At 57.6% G+C, this 21,405-nt stretch overlaps 1 protein-coding gene across 1 annotated transcript in view; it reads left to right on the top strand.

Annotated features, from left to right (window-relative positions):
* EVL (Enah/Vasp-like) overlaps window positions 1–21,405 on the top strand; it is a 165,475-nt gene that overhangs the window by 123,028 nt on the left and 21,042 nt on the right. Inside the window, 1 exon segment of the mRNA XM_033850618.2 lies at window positions 19,594–19,657. Within this exon segment, the coding sequence (XP_033706509.1) occupies window positions 19,594–19,657 (64 nt within the window).

The following is a 21,405-nucleotide window of genomic DNA, read 5'->3' as shown; positions in this document are numbered from 1 at the left end:
GTGCTTCGGAAGAAAATTGTGCTTTAGTTTGTTTGTAACTTTACCAAGAGTTGTTTTCTCTTTTGGAAAATCTTATGTCCAGCGTTATGGCTGGTGAGATACACAGCACCGCATTATTGAAACCGCTTGTGTCAGTAGTGGCCACTGTGTGTCTGGGGGCGGTGCCGGCACCTGACTGATGATGTCTCCTACTGTAGTTGTCTGAGCTGTTACGTGGTGCAGTGTTGTCTTATTATTGGTTACTTCTCTCTCTTCTCTCCTTTATTATTTTTTTCTAATTTATGTAGGTAGGTTATATAATCTTTAAATTTCACTTCAGTATAATACAGGGAGTGTTATAAAATGTTTGTAATAAAAAGGGGCCATTGAGTCTGAAAGGAAGGGCTAGAAGTTCTGTAAAAACGAGACGAGTTCGGTCTTCGTCACGTCTGGTATCTCCTTGGGTCGTCACCTAACAGTGCCGGCTGGATAAGGGAGGCTGGGATCTGAACACTGTTCCTCTTCTCCTCCAGAGACAAGCAGGAGAGGCAGCGGGGCCCCCGGGAGGCGGGGGGTGGGTGGGGAATGTACATTTTGGAGCCAGGGTACCGCGGTGTGAAGGAGAGCCACGCGTTCCTCCCACCTCTCCTCCGAGCACGCCTGTGCTCCGGCACCGCGTCCCTCCGACAGCGCGCCAAGCGGTCCAGACGCTGCCTGCAGGCAGCATCCCACAGGCTACGGGCTCAGCCCCAAAAGACCGCCCCCACCCCCTTCAGGAGCCAGTCACCTGTGCTTCTGACCAACAGGCCATGAGTCAGAGGGGCCTGTGCCCTCCTCAGGTTCAATGAATTTGCTAGAGTGGCTTGCAGAACTCAGAGAAATGTCTGACTTACTGGATTACCGACCAGTGTATTAGAAAGGATGGAACTCTGGAACAGCCGGATGGACGAGATGCACAGGGCAAGGCGTGTGGGACGGGCCCAGAGCTTCTGTGCCCTCTCTAGGCAGCACCCTCGCCAGCCTCCACATGTCCACCAGCCCAAGATCTCTGAGCCCCATCCTTTTGGGTTTTTTATGGGGGTTTCATTACATAGGCCACAGGCGATTGAACCCAATCTCTAGCCAGTCTGCCCTCCGTAGAGGTTGAGGGCGTGGGGACTGAAAGTTCCAGCCCTCCAATCAAAAGTCACTGCATTAACATCAGCTCAAGGGTGGTTGAAAGGGCCTGTTAGAATACACCCATCTCACCTCCATGCTCTGCAGCTGTGTCAGGAATTGGGAAGGAGCCTAAATGTTATCACGAAAGATGCCCCTTTGGCTCCTGTTTAGGAAATTACAAGGGTTTTAGGAGCTATATGCCGGGAACAGTGTGCAAAGACCGAATGTACATTTCTTATTATAAATCACAGTATCACCCTTGGGTTCAAATTTCTGCTACTCACAAGCAGTGTGACCCTGACGAGTCACTTCGTCTATAAAACGGATATAATAATACCACTGATGGCTGGAGGATCACCCCACACAATTCCTGTGTGACACCTGTACCTGTAGGTGTCCGGTAAATAAAGCTTGTTTCCTCCAGGCCTCTGCTCTGCCCCCCTCACAGGCACTGCTGTTCCTTGTCAGCAGAGGAGCGCTCTTTCGTTAAACTAGGTTCTCTCGGAACTTCCCGCAGTCACTGTCTAGTTGTCTTTCCTTGTTCCTGAAGGGTAGGGCCTTGGTGGCACCGGATGCGAGGCCCCAGGCTGATGGCCTCCAGCCCTCTGGCGGGAGTGGGCTTTTGAGAATAATCTTCCCCCTCCAAGCCTCCACAGGTGTGGAGGACAGATGGTGGAGGCCCGGCCAGCACTGATGTGGGACCAGAGAAGGGCTTAGACGTCAGGGCGCTGGGCTTCCCTTTTGCCGCTGGGACCCGGTGCGGGGAGGGACTTGTGCGGGTTGCACAGCACATCGGGGCGGAGCTGCACCCAAGCCCCCTCCCGCTGTCCCACATCACGCCCATTCCTTCCTAAAGAAGGATTTTCCCTGGGACCCAGGCCCAGGGTGGGGCTAGGAAGAGAGCTGTGGAGCCTGGAAGGCGGGGCTCGGGAGGGCTGGAGAGCTTGGCTTGTCTGTGTTCTCTCCAGTGACATCCAGTCCACCCTCCCAATGGGCAGAGTCATGCTGTCCTGTAGCTCACTCAGAGTGGGAAGACCCCAGACCAAAACTGAGGGTCCCCTCCTCCATTCCCGCTAAGACCTCAAGAAACTCTTCAAATCCGAAGATGCGGCGACCCTCAACTCATCCCAGAGTCATAGACGCTCCCAGTAGGTCACCAGCAGTGATGAGGGGAGGGGGCCAATGTCATGTGCATGTGACCAAGCCTGAGTGTGCCGGGAAGAGTGGAAGAGACGGCCCAGAGGGCACCCCACGGCATGTTGGGCCTTCCGCACAGACTGCCAGGGTCTGGGGCCCAAGAATGCTTGAAGCAGGAGACCATTAAAGCCAGCACTGGAGGCGGGAGTCCGTTTCCCCAGAACCTTAGGGCTTCTGGAGCCCCCGGAGGGGTGCTGGGAGGACCTATGTCCCAGTGCCTGGGCTTCTAGGGCAGGACCGTGAAGTTGCATTCACAGGGGAGAGGCCAGGAGCAGCCCTGCTGCTGTAGGCTGTCAGACCTTGGGCAGGACTCCTCCCAGCCTCAGCTTCTTCATCTGTAAAATGGGGTGGTCATGCCTACCTCAGATGAGATCATGGGTGTACAGCAAAGCATGGTGCTGGTGGCAGGAGTTCTGAAGACTGGCTGGCTTGTCACGAGCAGGAGGTAACACCTCAGAGCATCCAGGCTCCGTGGGAGTGTGGCTTTCCTTTAAAGGCCTTGGGCTCAGGATTACATGCAGGAATGCCTCAGGGCGTTAAAGCCTGATGCTGGCGCTGGGCAGGGAGGGGCACAGGGGCTTGCCTGGTCAAAGGCAACTTTGCTTACAGTTTGGGGTTGAATGCAGTGAATTTCAAACTGTCTATGTTGTGGAGTTCCAGGGGTTCACCAGGCATGTCCTACCCTCACACCCTGATGACAACCAGAATAGTTCCATTTTATCTTTTGGGACTCTGCAAAAAAGGAAAAGGAGCACCTGGTAGCTTGGTGCAAATCCACACGGGATGAGTTAAAGCACGTCTCTCAGAACATAGCGGTGTGGCCTTTTGTTACCTGGTTTGCTTGTGATAACATCATTCGTTGGTGCATTTCAAGCCGGTGCTGGTGATGAATGTTCCCCCAGTCTTTCCAATGTCCTTAACCGCTGCAGCGTCAGCTCCCACAGGAGGGCGCCCAGGCCAGGGGCCTCTCCTGAAGAGTGAGGCCCGGAGCCGTTTCCTCTCACTGCCCCACCTCCCGGCTTCGTAGAGCCGGGGCTGGATTCTGCTTTTCATAAACCTCTTTTCTTCTTAAAATTACCTGCTTTTTTCTCCTAAGGAAAAAAGCTGTTTTCACCTCCCTCCTGCGGAGGCCGTGGGCACTTTCTATCCCCGACAAAGGGTCACTGAGGACACCCGTTCCCTGAGGCTCCGCGTCATCTCCTGCCTGCCCCCTGGTGGCCGCTTCCTGCGCACCAGCCCCCGGGGCGTCCTACCACCTGCACCCACGGTGACTCACCAGGGCACCTTCCCCAGAGCCCCCCCACCCCCGGCGTGCCCTCCTGTCCCCACTCTTCCGAGCCCCACTCCTTCTGCAGGACCCTGGCTCTGCAGACAAAGCCGTTTCCGGCCACCGTGGCAGGGTGCCCCGCTCCTTCCCCGCACTCCCACGGTGCTCATTTACGCCTCCATCGCAGGGGTTAATGCCGCCTAGCATGTCACATTGTTCTCAGCATGTGCGTTCGGTCAGGCTGGGAAGTCAGAAAGTGTCCTGTTTGTCTCTGGACCCTCAAAAACCAGCACACTGTCTAACTGACAAGCTCTGGCTGCATCCATACAGGTGAGGGGGGGCAAACCAAGACCCGGGGACTTGCCGGTCTTGAGACCTCCAGCCCCATATTGCGATTGCACTGGATGGTCTATCCTGACACGGACGTGCACTGGGCCCGACCCCAGACCCCAGCCTCACGTGTGTTGTCCTCGTGCTTCGTGCTTGGGCTGCGAGCCACAAGGCACCCTCCCCTCCCCTCCCCTCCCCTCCCCTCCCCTCCCCTCCAGGGGCCTCCTCCTGCCTCTCAGCACATGGTCATCCACTTGGTTTGAGCTCGCTATTTGCTCATCTAGACTGTGAGCCCGTTGAGGGCAGGAGCCCCGAAGAAGGGCCAACACAACCCAGGTGTTTGGACAGTAGGTGAGCTCACTGGTGCGGTCACACATCTGTCTGTCTGTCCCTCACGTGGCCTGATGCTTCCTGCCGTCACGCCATCCTCTGCAGACCAAGACGACGTTCCTGGACCAGCACCACTTTTGGAACTGGGCGCAAGGCGAGGGGTGCTATCTGTGATTGAGGGACATGGCACATAGAATTGTCTCACACAGAAATCGCACCCGTCACCTTGGCCCGCCTAGCAGCACCCTGAACCGAGGAATACGCCTTCCCCAGCCAGCAGCCGTGTTCTCACCGACCTCCAGCTCTTTGTGGCCCTGGGGTACACGTGTATCGGACGTGGAGTCAGGCAAGTCTGGGTTCGTGCATTGCTTGTGCCAAGGCTGTGCCCTCGGGCAAGTCACTTCAGATTTCTGAGACTTAGTTTCTCCATCTGTACAATGGGTTTACTACACCTACCTCACAGGGTTGTTGTGAGGATAACATGAGATGATGTTTGTGCAAGTTTTTTGTCACCTGTAAATTACTATAACAATTTGAAGTTACTCTTTTTTTTTTTTTTTTTTTTTTTTTAGTATTTGAAAAGTTAACTAACTAACATATCAACTCCTGTGGTGATGCCTTGGGAGACACAGGGAGGCCGGGCTGCTTGGGCTGGGCTGGTGAGTTCAAGTCAAGGGTCCAAGGAGAGGCTGTACCTGACCCTTGGGGTCTCCCTCTGCACCTTGGCAGTACTTTGTAGCCTTCTTGGGACCCCTGATTTCTGAGCATCCCAGCAGCAGCCTGCTGCCATCATTGTCTTCCTTTAAAGCACTGCTGGTTTGTGTGTAGCTCCCATCCTGGAGAAGGAGGACCTCCTTCCACCGGCCCCAGGGTCATCTCCCTAACGCTAATGGGAGGATTTCTTTGGGGCTTTTCGTTTTCCTTAGATCTGACCTGGGTACCACATGCTCAGTTGGGGCTTGAGCTCCTGAATGGTCCATTATGGATGCCCGCCTCGCCAGTGCCCACCAAGTACATCTCGCGTTGGGTCGTGGTGAGCAGCCTGTGGTCAGCACAGCGACTGACAGATGACACAGACTCTGGGGGCAGAGGACAGAGTGCCAGGCCCGTGCTCCAGGCCCTGTCACACAAGAGCCTGTGAAACCTTGAGCAAGCCGTTTCATCACCCCGAGCCTCAGTTTCCTCATCGTTAAAGGTGGTTATAATAACCACCTGCAAAGTTGCTGTGAGACTCAAATGATAACATAAGTGGGAATGTGACTTGCAAGCTGTAAAGCACCCTAAGAATGCAACAGTGTCCTGGAGCACCCCATCCCAGGACACTGTCTGAGATCTCAGCCCTCAGAAACGGCCAGAGTCCTCACTGGTGTGGGAAGAAACAGTGACGTGCCCGGGGGCTGGCCCACACGCTCCTCAAGGAAAGGAACGTGTCTTTTGTTGTACCTGTCCCGCCTGGTCTCACTGGGTCCCCTGGCATCCTCCTGAGACTGTCGGGGACAGGTTAGGAATTCCTGTCCCCACTTTAAGGCTGAAGAAACGAAGGCTCACAGCAGTGATTCGCCAAAGGCTACACTAGTGAGTGACAGAGCCCAAGTCTCTGATTCAAAGTCCAGGCCTTTGCCCAGTGGGCCAGATGGCCTGTCAAAGAGATCCCAGTCAGCTGGTGGCCTCCACACTTTCTAAATCATAACCCAGCTTGATCACGGGTTGATTATTATGGGCGTTTAACCTGGCCCATCTTTATAGCGAAATGCCTACTTCTTCTGAAATAAGTCAAAAATTAATTAGCATCCATTTTCTTTTTTCTCAGTTAGCATACTCAATATCTTTCCTAAAGAATGATAATTTCCAGGTCAGCCTTCTGCCAACTTTAGCTCATATAGGATAAGAGCCAGCTCAAACATTTTAGTAAGTGACCATCCCAGGGACGCAGAAACCCAGGTGCTGGACCTGGATGCAACCTGCAGCTTCTAGAGTGGACAGGGTGTGAGCATTTGAGACCCTGCCCCCCACCCGCTTGTCAGCTGCCTGCCTTCATTCATCATTTATTCATTCAACAAACGACTGGGCTTTCACAGTGGACACCTACTTGATTTGCCTGCTTCTGCGCTTAGTCTGTTCTCCACACACAAGCAGATTGATCTTTCCATGTCTAGGTCAAGCCAGGTCGAGCCTTGCTCAGGACTCTCCAGAGACTTACAGTCTGACCCAGAATCAAATCCAAACCCTGACTGAGGCCCGCGTGGACCTCCCTGGCCCTGGCTGCCTTGCTCATTCATTTCCACCCCACTCTCTACCTCACCCACTTACTTCCAATCACAGCGGCCTCCTGGTCGCCCCCCGATTGTGCCACACGTGCCCCTTCACCCCGGTGTCCCTTCTATCTGGAATGCTCTTCCCTCCGAGTAACCCATGGCTCACATGACGCCTCGTCAGGGAGGCAGGACCCACACACCTGCCCCTTCAGCTCTTCCTGCTGCGTTCCTCCTGTTACGTGCTACCGTGTTGCCTGTCTTTCCTCTCGAGAACCAAGGGCCCAGGAGAGTGGTTTGTGTCCACAGCTGTATCCCCAGTGCCGCGCACAGTGACGTTTGTGTGATGGATGAAGGACCAGGCATATCCTGGGCCTGTTCTGTTATGGGCCGTGCACCAGCACACAGAGAGGACCAAGACACGGTTCCTGCATCTGCAGAGCTCAGTCAGGCAGAGAAGAGGGACTTGACAGTACAGTGTGGCTAGTGCGGGGACAGAGGGAAGTAAGTCCAGGGCCTCGGGAGCCTGAGATGCAGGGACAGGGCTCCAGGAAAGCCTCTGCAGAGGGCATGCTGGATCTGGGGCTTCAAGGATGGATAGAAGTTTGCCAGTTAGAGAAGAGAGAGGACAGTCAGGTGAGGAAGCCGCGCGTGCAAAGGCACAGAGACGTGCTTGAGCCTTTCACGGGGGCACTTCCCACCCTGGACGGGTGTGGGGGAATCGGTGAGGCTTGCGGAACAGTCAGGGCCAGGTCTGGAAGGGCCTAGACCTTCCCCTCGAGCCCCAGGCCTTCATGGCCTCCTCTCCCTGCCAGACAGATCTTCAGAGGTGAAAAGTTACATGCTGATGTCCTGCCCTGGCGCCGTGGCTCTTGCCGGGGCTTAGAGGGAGCATCCGTGCCGATTCCCGGCTGCCTGGGACTTCCTGAGGCCTGAGAGCCTCGTGCTCTGCCTCTGCGGCTCCTGCGCAGCTCTTGGCCACAGCCCGTGGCTTCTAAATGGACTCAGCGATGGTTTGCCCCGGCCGGCCAGCCCCAGTTGCCACTGTCCGTGGATAGCACCCCACCTGTCTCCCAGCTTTGGAGGGACACGGCATGCTGTTTGCGGTGGCAGACGGGTGGGACTGAAAGAGTCCTGGCTTCACCCATCTTTACCACCGATTGGGGGTAATTCATGCCTCTGAAACTCCATTTCTGATCTGTTGCATGGGGTTGTACTGACAGCCTGTCAGGTGGTTTTGAGAAGTAGACACGGTGGTGTGGGGCATAAATGTAGGGTATTTCACTTCTCAAGGCGCTCGCAGTCCGGCAGGGGTGCACACAGGCACCTACACAACTCTGATAAAGGACAGCCTGGGGCCTGGCGGGCGGGGCTTCACCAAGTCCCTGAGCAAGCCTGGGGCCATGGGCTTGTGGGGCAGAGGAGGGAACGTGCCACATCACAGGCAGAGGAAGCACCAGAGAAAGGCGGGAAAGAAAGCAACATTTCAGGAGGCCGCAGGCGACCGACTGAAGAACAGAGAGGTTAGGAGAGCGCACCGGGGCGAGGCTCAGAGAGTGAGTCACAGGGCCCTGGATGCCGGTCAGGATCCCGCCTGTCCTGGGGCTGGTGTGCGGTGGAGCTGCAAGAGACCCCCAGCCTCCAGAGTCCTTGCAAGTCCTGGGCCATGTTGTAAAAACTCACGCAGATTTTATGTTCTTCTCCGTGGTGTATCTGTGCCTCCTTCCCTATTTGGAATTATTTCCCATCCAGTAAAACTGATGCTCCAGGGCTTCCCCGGCGGCGCAGTGGTTGAGAGTCCGCCTGCCGATGCATGGGACGCGGGTTCGTGCCCCGGTCCGGGACGATCCCACATGCCGCAGAGCGGCTGGGCCCGTGAGCCATGGCCGCTGAGCCTGCGCGTCTGGAGCCTGTGCTCCGCAACGGGAGAGGCCACAGCAGTGAGAGGCCCACGTACCGCAAAAAAAAAAAAAACAAACTGATGCTCCAGAAGGGTGCCCTCCTGTTTCTGCACATAGCGCAGAGCACCCCACGCCGGGGAAGGGTCTGCCCAAGACACAGGGGCCTCTCCAGTTGAGGCGTGGAGGGCGGAGAGTGGCCTGGCCTCAGCGGCAGAGTGCAGGAGCAGCCCTACCGTGTGACCTCAGTGACTCAGGCACAGCTGGAGGTTAGCCAAGCCACGCATAACCGGCAGGACGTTCTTACGTGAGCTCATCTAGAAAACTTAGAATAAATCCTTGCTGAAGAACCAAATCCATTTAATTAGCTAGTTCACAGGCTCATAGCGTAGAAAAGGACCTTACAAGCCACATCAGCCAAGACCCTCGCGTTACACACAGAGAAACTAGCTCGGAAAGCCCCGCACCGGCAGCAACAGGGCTCAAATCCAGCTGTTTGCCTGACTGTGTTTCGGTAGCTCGTGATTCCCTTTGCAAACACTGCTAATGAAATGTCATCACACACTTCTGGAGCATCTAGCAGCTGGAGGTGGAGCAGGCAGCTTAGTCGGGGTCCGAGCCCTGCCACCTGCAGGGTGTGAATTCTGCGCATCCCATCCACTGCGCCTTCAGCAGTTGGAGGTAATGGAGACACTAAAGCCCAAAGAGAATTAACACTCGGCTCTGCTGACCCGCATCCTAGCTTCGGTTGCAACCTCACCTTCAGTTTCTCCAGCTGCTTGCACCTAACGCATAGCGCTTTTCTAAGGAGAAGTGGTCCGTGGCTGGTGGGGTGGCCCGGAGCTGCGTTTCTGACCACTGGATACCAAGGAGAGAAACTGCTCCTGAAGACCTCCCCTTTGGGGAGTTTTCTCAACATGACCCATTGCAGAGCTGACCTCTGAAGAGACAGGAAGCTGATGGGGACAGAACATGGGCTCGGAAGCTGCAGGAGCTCGTTCTGCTTCTGACTCTGTCACTTACTTGATATAGACAAGCTTTTAATCTCTCTGGGCGTCCCTGGCCTGCTGAGGTAACGATTATTCCACTCCTGGGATGTGTTATGAGAATTTAATAGATAGAGATATGAAATGTTAGTCACTCAGAATTCCCTAAGAAGGAGGGGCACTGGCAGAGGGCTGAGTCGTGCTATGTCAGACTCTAGGCTGACACTAACGCGTTGAAGATGCACACCCCAAGATAAGGGATGCTCTCGCTGTGTTTCAGACCAGACAACAGAGAGAAAGAGCTTCAGCCATATGCCCAAGGTCAAAGAGTGGCAGAGCCAGGACTCAGATTTAGCTCCAAGTGGCCTCAAGTCCGTGCGCTGTGTGAACGGGGAGTGCCGCTCTCAGCACCCGATGCCTGCTCTGGCTCAGCCCCGCAGGTGGGAAATTAAGTCCCAAAGAGGGAAAGCGACTAGCTACCCAAGGCCCCAAAGCCCAGCAGAACCGATGCGTTAATCATCCGGGGAAAGATCTGGACAGGCAAGGCCGTGTGAGCCCCGCGTCAGGGAGGAAGGTCGGGGTGGGGGCGGGGGGTAGGAGGTGCCAACCTTGAGCTGCCCCTCCTAGGCAGCAAGTCTGGGGGATCCCAGATTCCTTTGAAGTCCTTTGTGGTACCTTACAAAGCCGTACATGTTTGCATTTTAGCTCAGGGCAGTAAAGACGGAGCAGTCAGCATCACAAGGGAAGATGGTAAGGGAGGTGGGGCCTGACCCCAGTAGGTCACTGGTAGGGAAAGAGGAGCTGGAGGAGGGGCTGGGGGCCGGGAAGCGTTTCCCAAGGGACCCATGGGAATGATGTTTCCCACGTGGGGACCAGCACAGAAGCGCTATGCTTTCTGATGTTTCGTGTGAGAGCAGGGCTCAAGGGGAAGAGTCAGAGACAGAGAGACCGCAGGAGGCAACCTAGGAGTCGAGGAAGGCTCCACGGGGTCAGCGACCCCCTTGACTCTGGGCTTTATGGGCCCTGGGGCTTTGCCCGCTGGGGAAGTGCAGAGGCACCTTCTCAGCGGAAGGAGCAGCCACTGCACCCACAGGTATGATGGCAGAAGGGGGTCCAGGGTGGTGGAAGGGGGTGAAGGATTGACTTCCCGCGGGCCTTGAAGCCGGTTGGGCTGGAAAGCAGGCAGGAGGGGCAGGGATTGGCTGAGAGAAGCAGCGAGGAGAGGAGAGGAAATCCAAGGAACGGCCGATGGAGCTCGGGAAGAGTGGGCGGCCAAGGTCAGCAGTGCCTGGGACTCTTCCCTCGGTTGGTCACCTGTTCCCTCTGGGTCCGCACCCACCTCGTCCCCTCCCACGGCCCGCGGGGGCAAGAGGAGAGCGAGCCACGGTGGGAGGCTCCTTCTGGAAGACACCTGGCGTCACCAGGGCCCGTGGGCTGGCCCCACGAGGGGTCTGGACCCTCCTCCTGGGCCCCCAGAGCTTTCTGGAGTCGGGTAGGCAGGCGGGTTCTGATAGGTTAGCTGGGAAGCCTCATTAAACATTGAAGCGGCGAAGCCCATTTGACGGCTGCCCGGCGTATCAGTTTCCCAGTGCCCAAGCCAGGCGGCTGAGGAAGGAGAGGTAAGTGGGCAGGATGTGAGCAGCGCGCCTCCGGACTGCGCCCCGGGGCCTGCCCGTAATGGTCAGCAGGGAGTGGACCTTCCACTGCTTCTGCTTCTGCCACTGCGACTGCACCGTGCTTTGCAGAGTGAGCTGTAGGTGACGGGAGCCCCTCCCCCTCCTCCCCGCTCCTCCCGGGCCTCCCCTTCCGCTCCCAGGTGCTGGGGGAGGCGGGGCCGGAGCTCTGGGTCTTGCGACGACCTCCCTGTCACTGACGGTCGGAGGGTTGAGATGCTGTTCTGACCGAGGCCTTGCAGGAAGGGTGGGCAGACGCGGCAGCACGCGGGCTGGGCCGCGGCCAGTGTGGGCTCCGGTCCCAGCAGCCCCGTCCACTTGGGGTACCTGTGGCCTTGGGAAGTCGCTCACCCTTTCCAAGCCTCAGTTTCCCCGTCTGTGACATAGGTCTGACAGGCTCTGCCCTGGATGATTGAGCAGATTAATCACAAAAATGACGCAAAGGTGGTTTGTCACGCAGGCAATAAATGTGTGACAGATTTTATTCTATTTGAGATCCTTTTCAAGGTGTGTAATGTATGCTGAAAGGAGCTTATTAAGAAAGGGAGAAAAAATATTTTACTAGGATGATAATTAGCCTGAGGACCACAGCCTGAGTGGGACTAAGCAGGCTGGTTGGCAGCATCCTGGCCTGGAAGCCAGGAGACCTCGGTTCTCGCCCCGTTCACCCCTGTTTGGATGTGTTCTTGGGCAAGTCCCTCCCTTTCCCCTGGCCTCAGGATCCCTCTACGCCAGGAGAGGGGACCCTGCTTGCTAGCACCCAGGGTGGCACACAGGCCTCCTGCTGTCATTGGAGTGAAAGGGCCTTTGCTGTCTGGCGTACCATGCTGGTGCTTAATTGCAAGGCTGGTAGGTGCTTCTTACTGTGTGGCCTTGGGCAGTTCGCCCCTCTCTGAATTGCAGCCTCTGCATCTGCACGTGCTGACCTGGGTCTACAGGTCATTTCGACACTGGCCTCTTAGACACAGCTTTAACCACCGGTCACCCTGGGGTTGAGCCATAACTGGCGGGCCCGTGGATGAGGGTGTATTACAGGATTGCAGTGGATGATAAAACAGCTGGCCCTGGTGATCTGAGTAAAACAAAGCAAGCTGCCTCACGTAGCAGCCACTGTGAGCCTAAACTCACTCATAAGGACTGGCAGAAAGGCACTAGAAAATTGACACGGGGTAGCTTTCAGCAAGCAATCAGACTGGCAGGGCCGTGGCAGTCGGGATTTGTCTGCTGCTGAGCCAGGCTCAGGAGGTGGGTTAGGCACCCCTGCCTGGGCTTCCTGAGCATCTCAGAGGTGGTGAGGCAGCTGTCTGTCCAACCAGAGCCGAGCATCAGCATGCTGGTGTGGACAGAGCCCTGGGCTGGGAGACACTCGTCCTGGGCGCTGGTCCCAGCTCTGCCACCGATTCCTGGGTGGCCTTGGCAGGGTGGCTCTGAAGACCGTGGCCAGGCCTGAGCTTAGGCCCGGATCACAGGCTCCATTCCCACGTGTGTGTTTGCTCGCTTGGCAGCAGGAACCTAGACACGAGAAGGGAAGGCTGCACCCCATCTCAGAGTGTGGCTCTGAGCCGGTCCAAAATGGAGACACCTCTGGAGAAAGGAGAAGGAGTCAGCCAGAGAGACGGCAGAGGGGAAGGGGGCTCGAAAGGGCTTGGGGCTCTGCCCAGCCTGGGCCAGGTGGCTGTCACTTGCTGGCCAGAAATTCCATCAGGCATCACTGAGCAGGTGCTGGATCCTTGGTTTCTGGTGCTGCTGGGATCTCAGGTTCCATCTTTTCAGGAGGCCCAGGGGATGCCTTTCCTGTAGAGACTGCCTGGAAACCTGGCCTGTCCCTTCTGTCCCAGAGGAGCTGGGGGCTGGTGTCCCAGGGCCTCATAAATGTTAATGGCCAGCAGGAGGACGGCCTTTCTCATGAGAAGGTGTCCGCAGTGCTTATCTGCCTACCTCAGCTGTGTAACTTGAAGTGCGGTACCTGGGGCAGGAGCGGTACGGCCTCTGCCTGCCCTGCACAGCCAGACTCAGGGTGGAGTCGCAGTGGAGCGCTTATCCCCTCCGTGGGGACTCTTAAGTCTTTTGTTTCTTTATTATAAGCTGATGCGTCCTGCTTGTGCAGAATTTGGAAGTTCAGAAAGAGGGGAAGAACCCACAATCCAGAGGTAGCCACTGTGAACATTTAGGTGTATTTCCTTGTTTGTCCTTTTAAGTTGCAGAGATTCAGAACTAGGAGATCCTTGCTTCCATCCTTCTCACTCTATAGGAAACTGAGGCCAGGAGCGGGGAGGGGCTTAACTACGGCGTGGCCGAAATCCAGCAAGAACCTGGGTCTCCCCGGCTCCAGGTTCACTCCAGAGGGGATTTGAACAAACTGAAACGGTCCAGGGAGGCTAGCCAGGAACGGGGAGGGGCTGGGAAACAGGAATGAGGGGTGCTGGGAGGACTGGAGGGGGAACACGAGCTCCGCTCTCCACCGTCCAGGCCCCTGTCTGGTCCTGACCGGCTCCCGTGGGAACAGTGCCAGCAGGACGGGCTTCAGCCCACTGGGAAGTAGACCCCGGGTAGGCTCTGGGGTCTCTCCTCGCTGCGGCCCTTCAGGCTCTGCACAGCTGAGAGCCTGGGATACAGATCTTTCTCCTGGGTCAGGAGCGTTCATTTGCGCTCACTTCACCCAAGCACTACGTGGGCAGGGCACCTACGTGGGGTCAGGCAGGATGGCGGCAGGCAGGCCGACCCACGGTCTCCCTCTCCAGAGGCCAGTGGGTGCTGAGAGTCTGGGGGGCTGGACTCCGGCCGGGAAAGGGCGCCGGGGCTCCCCCCACTCCCCCCCTCCCCGACCCGGCGGCCGCTGCCTGCCTCCCGCCCTGCACGCTGCTCTCTAGGACCCTCTGCCTCTGTCCTCCCATCCGGCCTCCCCCACCCTCCCTTCCCCGGGAGGCGGAGCAGTTCAAGGGCATGTGTCTAAGGGAGCTGAAGTCTGCTCTCCGGCTTCCTTAGGATGAAATACGGATGCTACCAAGGCTCCTGGGGTGAGGGTGCGGGTCAAGTGAGTGACGTCTGGGAGTCTCTGGCGCAGGACCTGGCACGCAGCATGGTGGCTGCTCGATAAACTTGAGTTCTCTCATCCCGCATCCCGTCGCCTCGAGTTGGCCAAGTGCCACCCCCGCCGGTGACCACGGTGTCTCCCTGCTCGCGAATCTCCCGCTCGCGAGGCGCGTCCCCGGCTCGGCCACGGCCTGTTTCCAGCGTGAGGGGAAAGCTCTAGAATGTGCCACCTGCACAGCCTCGACAGCTGTTGGAGATCATCAGACAGTTTGCCTGGGGCCCGGTCATGCATTTATTCAACAGATATTTGTCGAGTGTTGACCGGATGCCAAGAAGTACGTTAAGTGCCGGGCACGTGGAGAACAGGACAGTTACGTGCCTGGGGGTTAAGTCGGACGGCTGTGCGCCCGGGTCCTGGCACATACAGGTGCATGTAATACGTCCTAGGGGACAGGGAGCCTGGGCTCGCAGAGTCCCCGTGAGGAGGTGCCCCCTGCACAGCAGAGCAGGGCCTGGGCCCCGCCTGTCCCCTGCACCCCTCTCAGCAAGGCTGGGGCGGGGCCGGGGGTCAGCCCCTTTGGGTCCCTTCTCCCGGAAGCCTGACCCTGTGCAGCCGGCTTTTCCTCCATCTGCTCTCCCCGGCCCCTTGCTGCTGAATGAGGGCAGTGTTCCCGAGGATGATCGCATCTCACGCTGGAATCTGCGTCACAGATGGAGGCCGTGGAAGTCTTCGGGGGCGCAGTACCCGGACCGGGCGCTCTCACCCCACCTGGGAACAGCCCTGTACCCCGTGGAGGGCGCGGGGTCGTTCACGCCCTGCTCGCTGCTGAGGCCCCAGGTCTGACCTCAGTCCTCCCAGCCCCTCTCTCCCCTTCAGTGTGGCCTCCGGTCACTCAGTGACTTGCCCTAGGGCCCTTCGGCTGCCAGCCCCCCTCCCGGGCGGGCTCATGGCCTGGGTCTGGCCAGCCTCTCCCTCCCCTCTGGTGTTGTCTCTCCTTCCCGTCCCCCACCTCATGACCCCCAAGGGTAAAAGGGCCTCCTCTGAGTCACCAGCGTGTTTGTAGGAGTGGGTGTGTGATGGGACTCCGACCTGAAGCTGGAATGTGGGCCTCAGGGGACAAGAAGTCACTCCTGCCCCAAGAAGCATCATGTCAGATGGACTCAGAGCGGATGAGCCTGCCTGTCCCATGCCCAGGCTCCTCTCTGTGGTCAGACAGGGGCTCCATCGGGCACGGGCCACCCTCTGCCCTGGCCTGCCACCAGGGTGTGCACTCTGACGCTGTGGGCTGGACCCACAAGACACCAGAACCTCACAGGCGCCCCGCTTCTCCCGATGTTGGGTCCATGTTCCACGTTCAATTTTCCTCTTTGTCACGTGTCTGTAGTGCAAATTAGCTCTTTATTGTGACTTTGCAAAACTTGTTTGAAGTGAGTGAGAGAAGGGCAGCATCTGTCTTAGTTGGAGCTCCCAGACTTGGCAAGCTTGTGACACCGAGCCCCATGGCCTTGGGCAAGCCCCCTCCCCACCTCTCAAAGCCACCAACACCCCTTCTCCGGGCGGCAGTGGGCCCCGGTGCCGGCGGGGAGTAGTTAGCCTGGGAACTGGGCCTCAGTCGGCCTCCTCTCTGAACAGGCACGGACCTGGGGAGCCCTGGTTCTGTGGCTCACTTCTAGGTGGGTCTTATCTTCATCTGAGCGAGTTCAGTCCCATTCCTTCACCTGTGCTTTTTTCCCTGGGCTTGGTGATCACACCAAGGTTCCCTCAGACCTTCCCAACTCCGTTTGATAAAATACGCCGAGTACCTGATGTGAGCCGGCCTTGAGCAGGGAGTGATGAGTGACAGGCGTGGTCTCTGCCCTCCAATCACTGTAATATCAGAAAGTGGTGTGGGAGAGGCCGAGCAGTGGAGGCAGGAGGAGGTAGGGCAGGCTTCCTGGCAGAGGCAGCTATGCAGTTGGGCCTTGAAGACGTGGTAGGTGAGGAAGGTGTCCCGGGTGGATGGGGGCCACACAGAGACGGGGAGGTGGGAAGCACAGCAGGTGATCCAGGCTTAGTGAGCAGGTGCAGAAGGCCTGCTGTGGGGGCGGGGTGGGGGGCGGTGAGTCCAGGAGAAGCGGCTGTGGGGATGGGCTGGACTCCTAACTCCATTGAGCTTGGACTTGACCCCATAGGGGTCAGACTTGTGTTTTCCAGAGATCATGTGATCTGCAGTCAGTGTGGAAGCTGGATGGGGAGAAAGGGGTGTGGGTAGAGGCGGAGGTCCCTTTGGTTGACTAAGGCACGGGTCCAGGAGAGATGCTGAGGCAGCCGCGTGAGCAGGGAGAGGCAGGTGGATTCTGCTGGGGTCTCAGACGCAGCAGCAGAGAACTTGGTAGCTAAGGAGACTGGGGGGTGGGTGGCCTGCGGTCCTCACCTGGATCCTGGATCCTGGAGGTTGGGGGCACGGCTGGCCTGCGGTGACTCGGGCACAGGACACTCCGCGTGTTTGGCTTCTGATCGCACCGCTCAGAGAATCATGGGAAGTAACTCGGGACGCGGGACAGACGGGAGTGATGACCAGACGCCCGATGCTCCCGCCCTGAGATGTCAACACAAGAGGCATCTACAGATGGGCTGTGCCCAGGCTTCCCGAAGGCCCTAGACCGTCCTGGAGGGTGGAGCCTCCTCCCCGTTCTCCTCCCGCCTCTGCCAGTGGGGCACCGTGGCCAGTGGGTGGAATGGGCCAGGAGGAAGGAGGCACGCCCCGCGCGCCCCTGGACAGACCCCTCCCCTCTGAGACAGAGGGCCTGTACTTCCTAATGCTAAGGACCCTCGCAGCTCAAAACATAGCCACGTTTTCTGAGGTTAAAAAGAGTGGGAGGCCTCACGCAACCAGTGTTGTCTCTTCCTGCCCCGTAGTGTCTAAAGTTCTAGCCGTCGCATTTTGAGATGCCTCACGCGCAGGGACTGGAGCCCCCTGGGAGCAGCGAGGGCTGCGCTCGGTCCTCCCACCCTGGCCAGGCCGGCTGGCTGAGGGTGTCAGGAGGCAGTCCAGACCGGCGGGCGGAACAAGGGGCACAAGCGCAGGACCTCCGCAGTTCACGCCGTGGCAGCTGGCTGCCAGCGGGGGTCCTGACAGCTGGCGGAGCCCGGTCAGAGCGAGGGTGCGCTCCCGTCCTCAGACCAGGGGCCAGGCGGGGGCTCCGGGGCAGGGGCTTGGCCCCGGAAGAGGGGCAGATCCGGACGCGGGCACGGGCCCAGCAGCCGAGGCCGGGTCTTGGAACAAGGCAGGAGTCCAGCTGTCAGGCCTGAGCCCCAAATGCTGGGCTGAGTGGGTGGCACTGTCCGCCGCGCGGACACCAAGCAGAGCCTGGGTGCTGTCTGAGGGCTGCGGCCCCTCACCCAGGACTCTTCTGGCCAGTCTGCCACCTGCACTCTTCATCCTACAGGCCGGTCTCAGCCGACACCACAGTGCGACTGAATTTAAGAAAGGAAGTGGCGTTTTGCGGGTAGTCTGAGCTTGGTTCTCCTGTTTACAGGTGTGTCACTTACCCTTTCTGGGCTGTGCCCTCGCCTGTTACAAGCCTTCCTGGGAGCTGTCCAGTAGGGTTGTGAGAATTACAGTAACTGTAAATTAAATTAAGAGAAGTGACCTGACACTGCTGTAAAGCAGTGTTCTCGTATTCTTTCTCTGGTTTCCTGAGAACAAGAGGAGAGGAGCCCTAAGGCCTGGGCCTCACGGAGTAGGAGAGAAAAGAGGTCCCCTCCACCGCGGATTTTTTTTTTAATTAGGAATGTTTTTTCTTTATTAAACTTGAAAATTTTTCTAATGTCTATACTGGACATATTTACAGAAAAACCTATTTTTAGAAAGAGCAGAGTTATTTTATGTTAAATAAAGCAGAACAAGCATGTTTAGAGACAGGAAAAGAAAACCAGTATTTATTTCACACCTACTAATGTGCCAAGCCACCAGATATTTGTGTAGTCACCTCTGTAAAGAGTACGCAGGCGTCTTCTCTCCTGCCCGGCCCCTGAGTTCAGCAGTTGGCATTGAACAAGGCAGGGTCAGGCAGGGCCACCCAGGGGAGAAATTTATCCTCAGGTGCTGGGAGGCCCTCCTCCCGTCAAGCAGCTGGCCCACTGCCCACCACCTGGATCCTCTTTCCCCAACTAAAGCATCCACACAGGGGTCCGGAAGCAGCAAAGCAAGGCTCACTGAAAACGTGACTGAAGCCCATACTGGGGCCTAGGACTGGGCACTGCTGAACATGGAAGCAAACTCCCGGCTTGGAAAGGACTGTCAAGCATAGAAAAGTAGAAAAGGATTCAACCCGTGTTGTCACACCTGGGGGTGGAAATCGGGCCTTCCTGGGTGGGTAGATTTGGGACCTCGGTGTAGGAAGGGACCTGCTCCCTTGGGAGGTGAGGCTTGCGTTGCGGGGATCATGCTCGGAGAGCCGGCCTGGAGGGCACCTGTGCTGGGCAGAAGCTTGCCCCAGAATCAGATGACCTGTTTCGGCTTTGAGATTCTGTTACTCTCTGTGCCGCTGTGCCCCTGGCCCAGGGGACGCCCTGCTAATCTCTCAGCTGTTTGAAACACCTGTGGGAGAAGCCTTCTGCCCATCGTGGATTTTGTCATATGCCCCTCATCCTAGAGAGGAGACAATGCCCCTTCCCCACCTAGGCAGCGAGGCGTGAGGCCAGCTTGCCCGGAGTCCCTCCCCCATTGCTGTGACTCCACAGTTCCCCAGTGACACCTGAGCTGGCGAAGAGAAGGAACAATCAGCTCCTTCTCAGATTGGAGCAAAAGCTTGATTTTCCTGTGAATGTAACACAGCACCAGCCCCGGTCTGAACAGGAGGTACACTCCACAGACCTCGCCTGTTCTGGGGCCCTGCCTTCAGGGTCAAGGGCAAGAATGTAGCCTGGAAGGCTCCACAGTTGCTCTGTCCTCTTCTGCCCACCGCACAGCTCCAGACTCCTAGATGCAGGCAGGAGGGCGTCACATCGCGGTGAGGGGCACGGGGCTGCGGCCCAGACCCGGTGCTGAAACCCCGGCTCCGACGCATACCTGCCGTAAGGGTCATTCGCCTGCTCAAAAGGCGGAATAAAATGGATCTGCTGGGTTCAGTGATTCCAAATTTTCGTTAGAACAGCTTTGTGGGGCATGGAGAGGCCAGAGCCAGATGGTGAGGGTCGAGGGCACAGTGGCAAGGAGGAAGTGGCAACGGCAGGTGCAGTTTGAGAGGGAGGCCAGAGGGGTCAGGCGAGAAGGGGCGATTCTGAGCCGTGTGAAATGGCACCCCCTTTACTGGCGCCAGGGCAGGAGCCGCAAGAAAGGGAGAAGGAGGTTTGACTGAGAGGGTGAGGTGGGACAGGGTGTTGCAGGGCTGAGGACCCGCGGTTGAGACCGTCTCCGGTGGGACCAGAGGGCAGAGGCAGGGAGAGTCCCGGGGGTCCTTGCTTCTCTGTTAACCGCTGCGCTCTTGTGCTTCTCTGCCCCACAGGCTCCTCCAGCCAGCGTCAGGTGCAGAATGGCCCGTCTCCTGATGAGATGGACATCCAGAGAAGGTAACCCCCCAGCAGCAGGGGCCAGCCTGGAGGACACACCTGTGGCTGCAGCCAGGACTCCCAGAGAGACACGGGGGCGGGGGAACAGGCCTGACCAGAAAGGAAGGGGAGCCAGCTCACTGCTGCTTTGCCAGTGACCGTGAGAGGGTGTGGTTTCACGGGGGGCAGGGGGCGGGGGTGAGCTCGCCGGCGCTGCAGCCTCGTGATCAGCCTGGCAGTGTCCTGTGTCGTTCACTTATTGAGCACAGCCCTCCTGGGTATATTAGGAGGTAGTCATCTGGGGATTCAGTAACGTGGCCAAGGCTGTACTGCTGGAGATGGGCGGACATGACCCGCCAGGCCTGTGCGACTGAGGCCCGTCCTTGACCCCGTCCTGTGCTCTGTCCGAAGGCCTCGTGAGCCCTGGTCCTGGCACACTCTCGCTGGGTGCCCTGGGTGGGTGCCACGGCCTCTCTGGAGGATCTTAACCCCTTGCCTGCTCACCTCCCGGTGGAGGTTAAAGCAGACAGAGGCTGTGAGAGCACTTTGTGCACTGCAGCTGCTCTTGGACAGCTGGGCCAGGGCTGCGCCGGTGGGATTTGGGCCATAGGGTGACGCCCTGCCCCCCCGGCCCCCTCCAAGGAGCCTCTTAAGTGTTAGAACTGGGAGGAAGGGCCAGTGCCATTGTCCTGAAGTTACAAAAGAGGTCGTGGTGGCCAAGGAGGGAGCAGCCTCCCCAGGTCACGTTGCCAGGTGAGGCAGCGCCAGGGCTTGAACCTGCTCTGTGCCTCCTGGGTGGGGACTCAGCGTCTCTGAGGGGCTTGGAGTCCCGGCTCTGTGGGAGCCGTGCTGCGGAGGCAGGCCTGGGGCCTGCATCCTCACCCGGGTCAGCGGGAGAGGGCGTGCCTCCAGGGGCCTGTGGTGAGGCAGGCAGAGCCCGGGGCCGGGAGCTGGGCAGGCGACATCCCCACCCTCAACTGGCTGTGAGACTCTCTCAGGGAGTTCTCTTCTCGAGCCTCTCCCCTGCTCTGAGCACCTTCTGGCCGCCATGGTGTACTTTGTGACCTTGGGCCAGTTACTGCTCTAGGCCTCGGCTTCCTGTTTGAAGGTAACAGTGTTAACGAAGGAAAGATGGGAATATGCTTCCCAGACTCAGGTTGGAGAGGTTCCTTTTTTTTTTTTTTTTTCGGCTTTTTAACAATTTATTTAAAATTTTAAAAATTTTAAAAATCATCAGATTTACCATATTAGCCATTTTTAAGCATACAGATCAGTGGTATTAAGGACATCCACGTCATTGTGCACCCATCCACAGAACGTTTGCATCAAAAATGAAACTCTGTCCCCATTAAACACTAACACCCGGGCTTCCCTGGTGGCGCAGTGGTTGGGAGTCCGCCTGCCGATGCAGGGGACACGGGTTCGTGCCCCGGTCCGGGAAGATCCCACATGCCGCGGAGCGGCTGGGCCCGGGAGCCATGGCCGCTGAGCCTGCACGGCCAGAGCCTGTGCTCCGCAACAGGAGAGGCCACAACAGTGAGAGGCCCGCATACCGCAAAAAAAAACCCCAAAAACAAACAAACAAATAAACAAACTGAAACTCTATGCCCAGTGAACATTAACTCCCCCCTCCCCACTCCCATAGCCCCTGGCAGCCACCATCCTACTTTCCATCTTTATGAACTTGACTACTCTGTGTACCTAATGTAAACAGAATCATACAGTAAGTGTTTTGTGGCTGGTTAATGTCACTGAGCATAATGTCTTCA

This window comes from Tursiops truncatus, chromosome 2, assembly GCF_011762595.2.
Source record: "Tursiops truncatus isolate mTurTru1 chromosome 2, mTurTru1.mat.Y, whole genome shotgun sequence".
Lineage (NCBI taxonomy): Eukaryota > Metazoa > Chordata > Mammalia > Artiodactyla > Delphinidae > Tursiops > Tursiops truncatus.
This window is presented reverse-complemented; position numbering and strand designations above follow the sequence as displayed.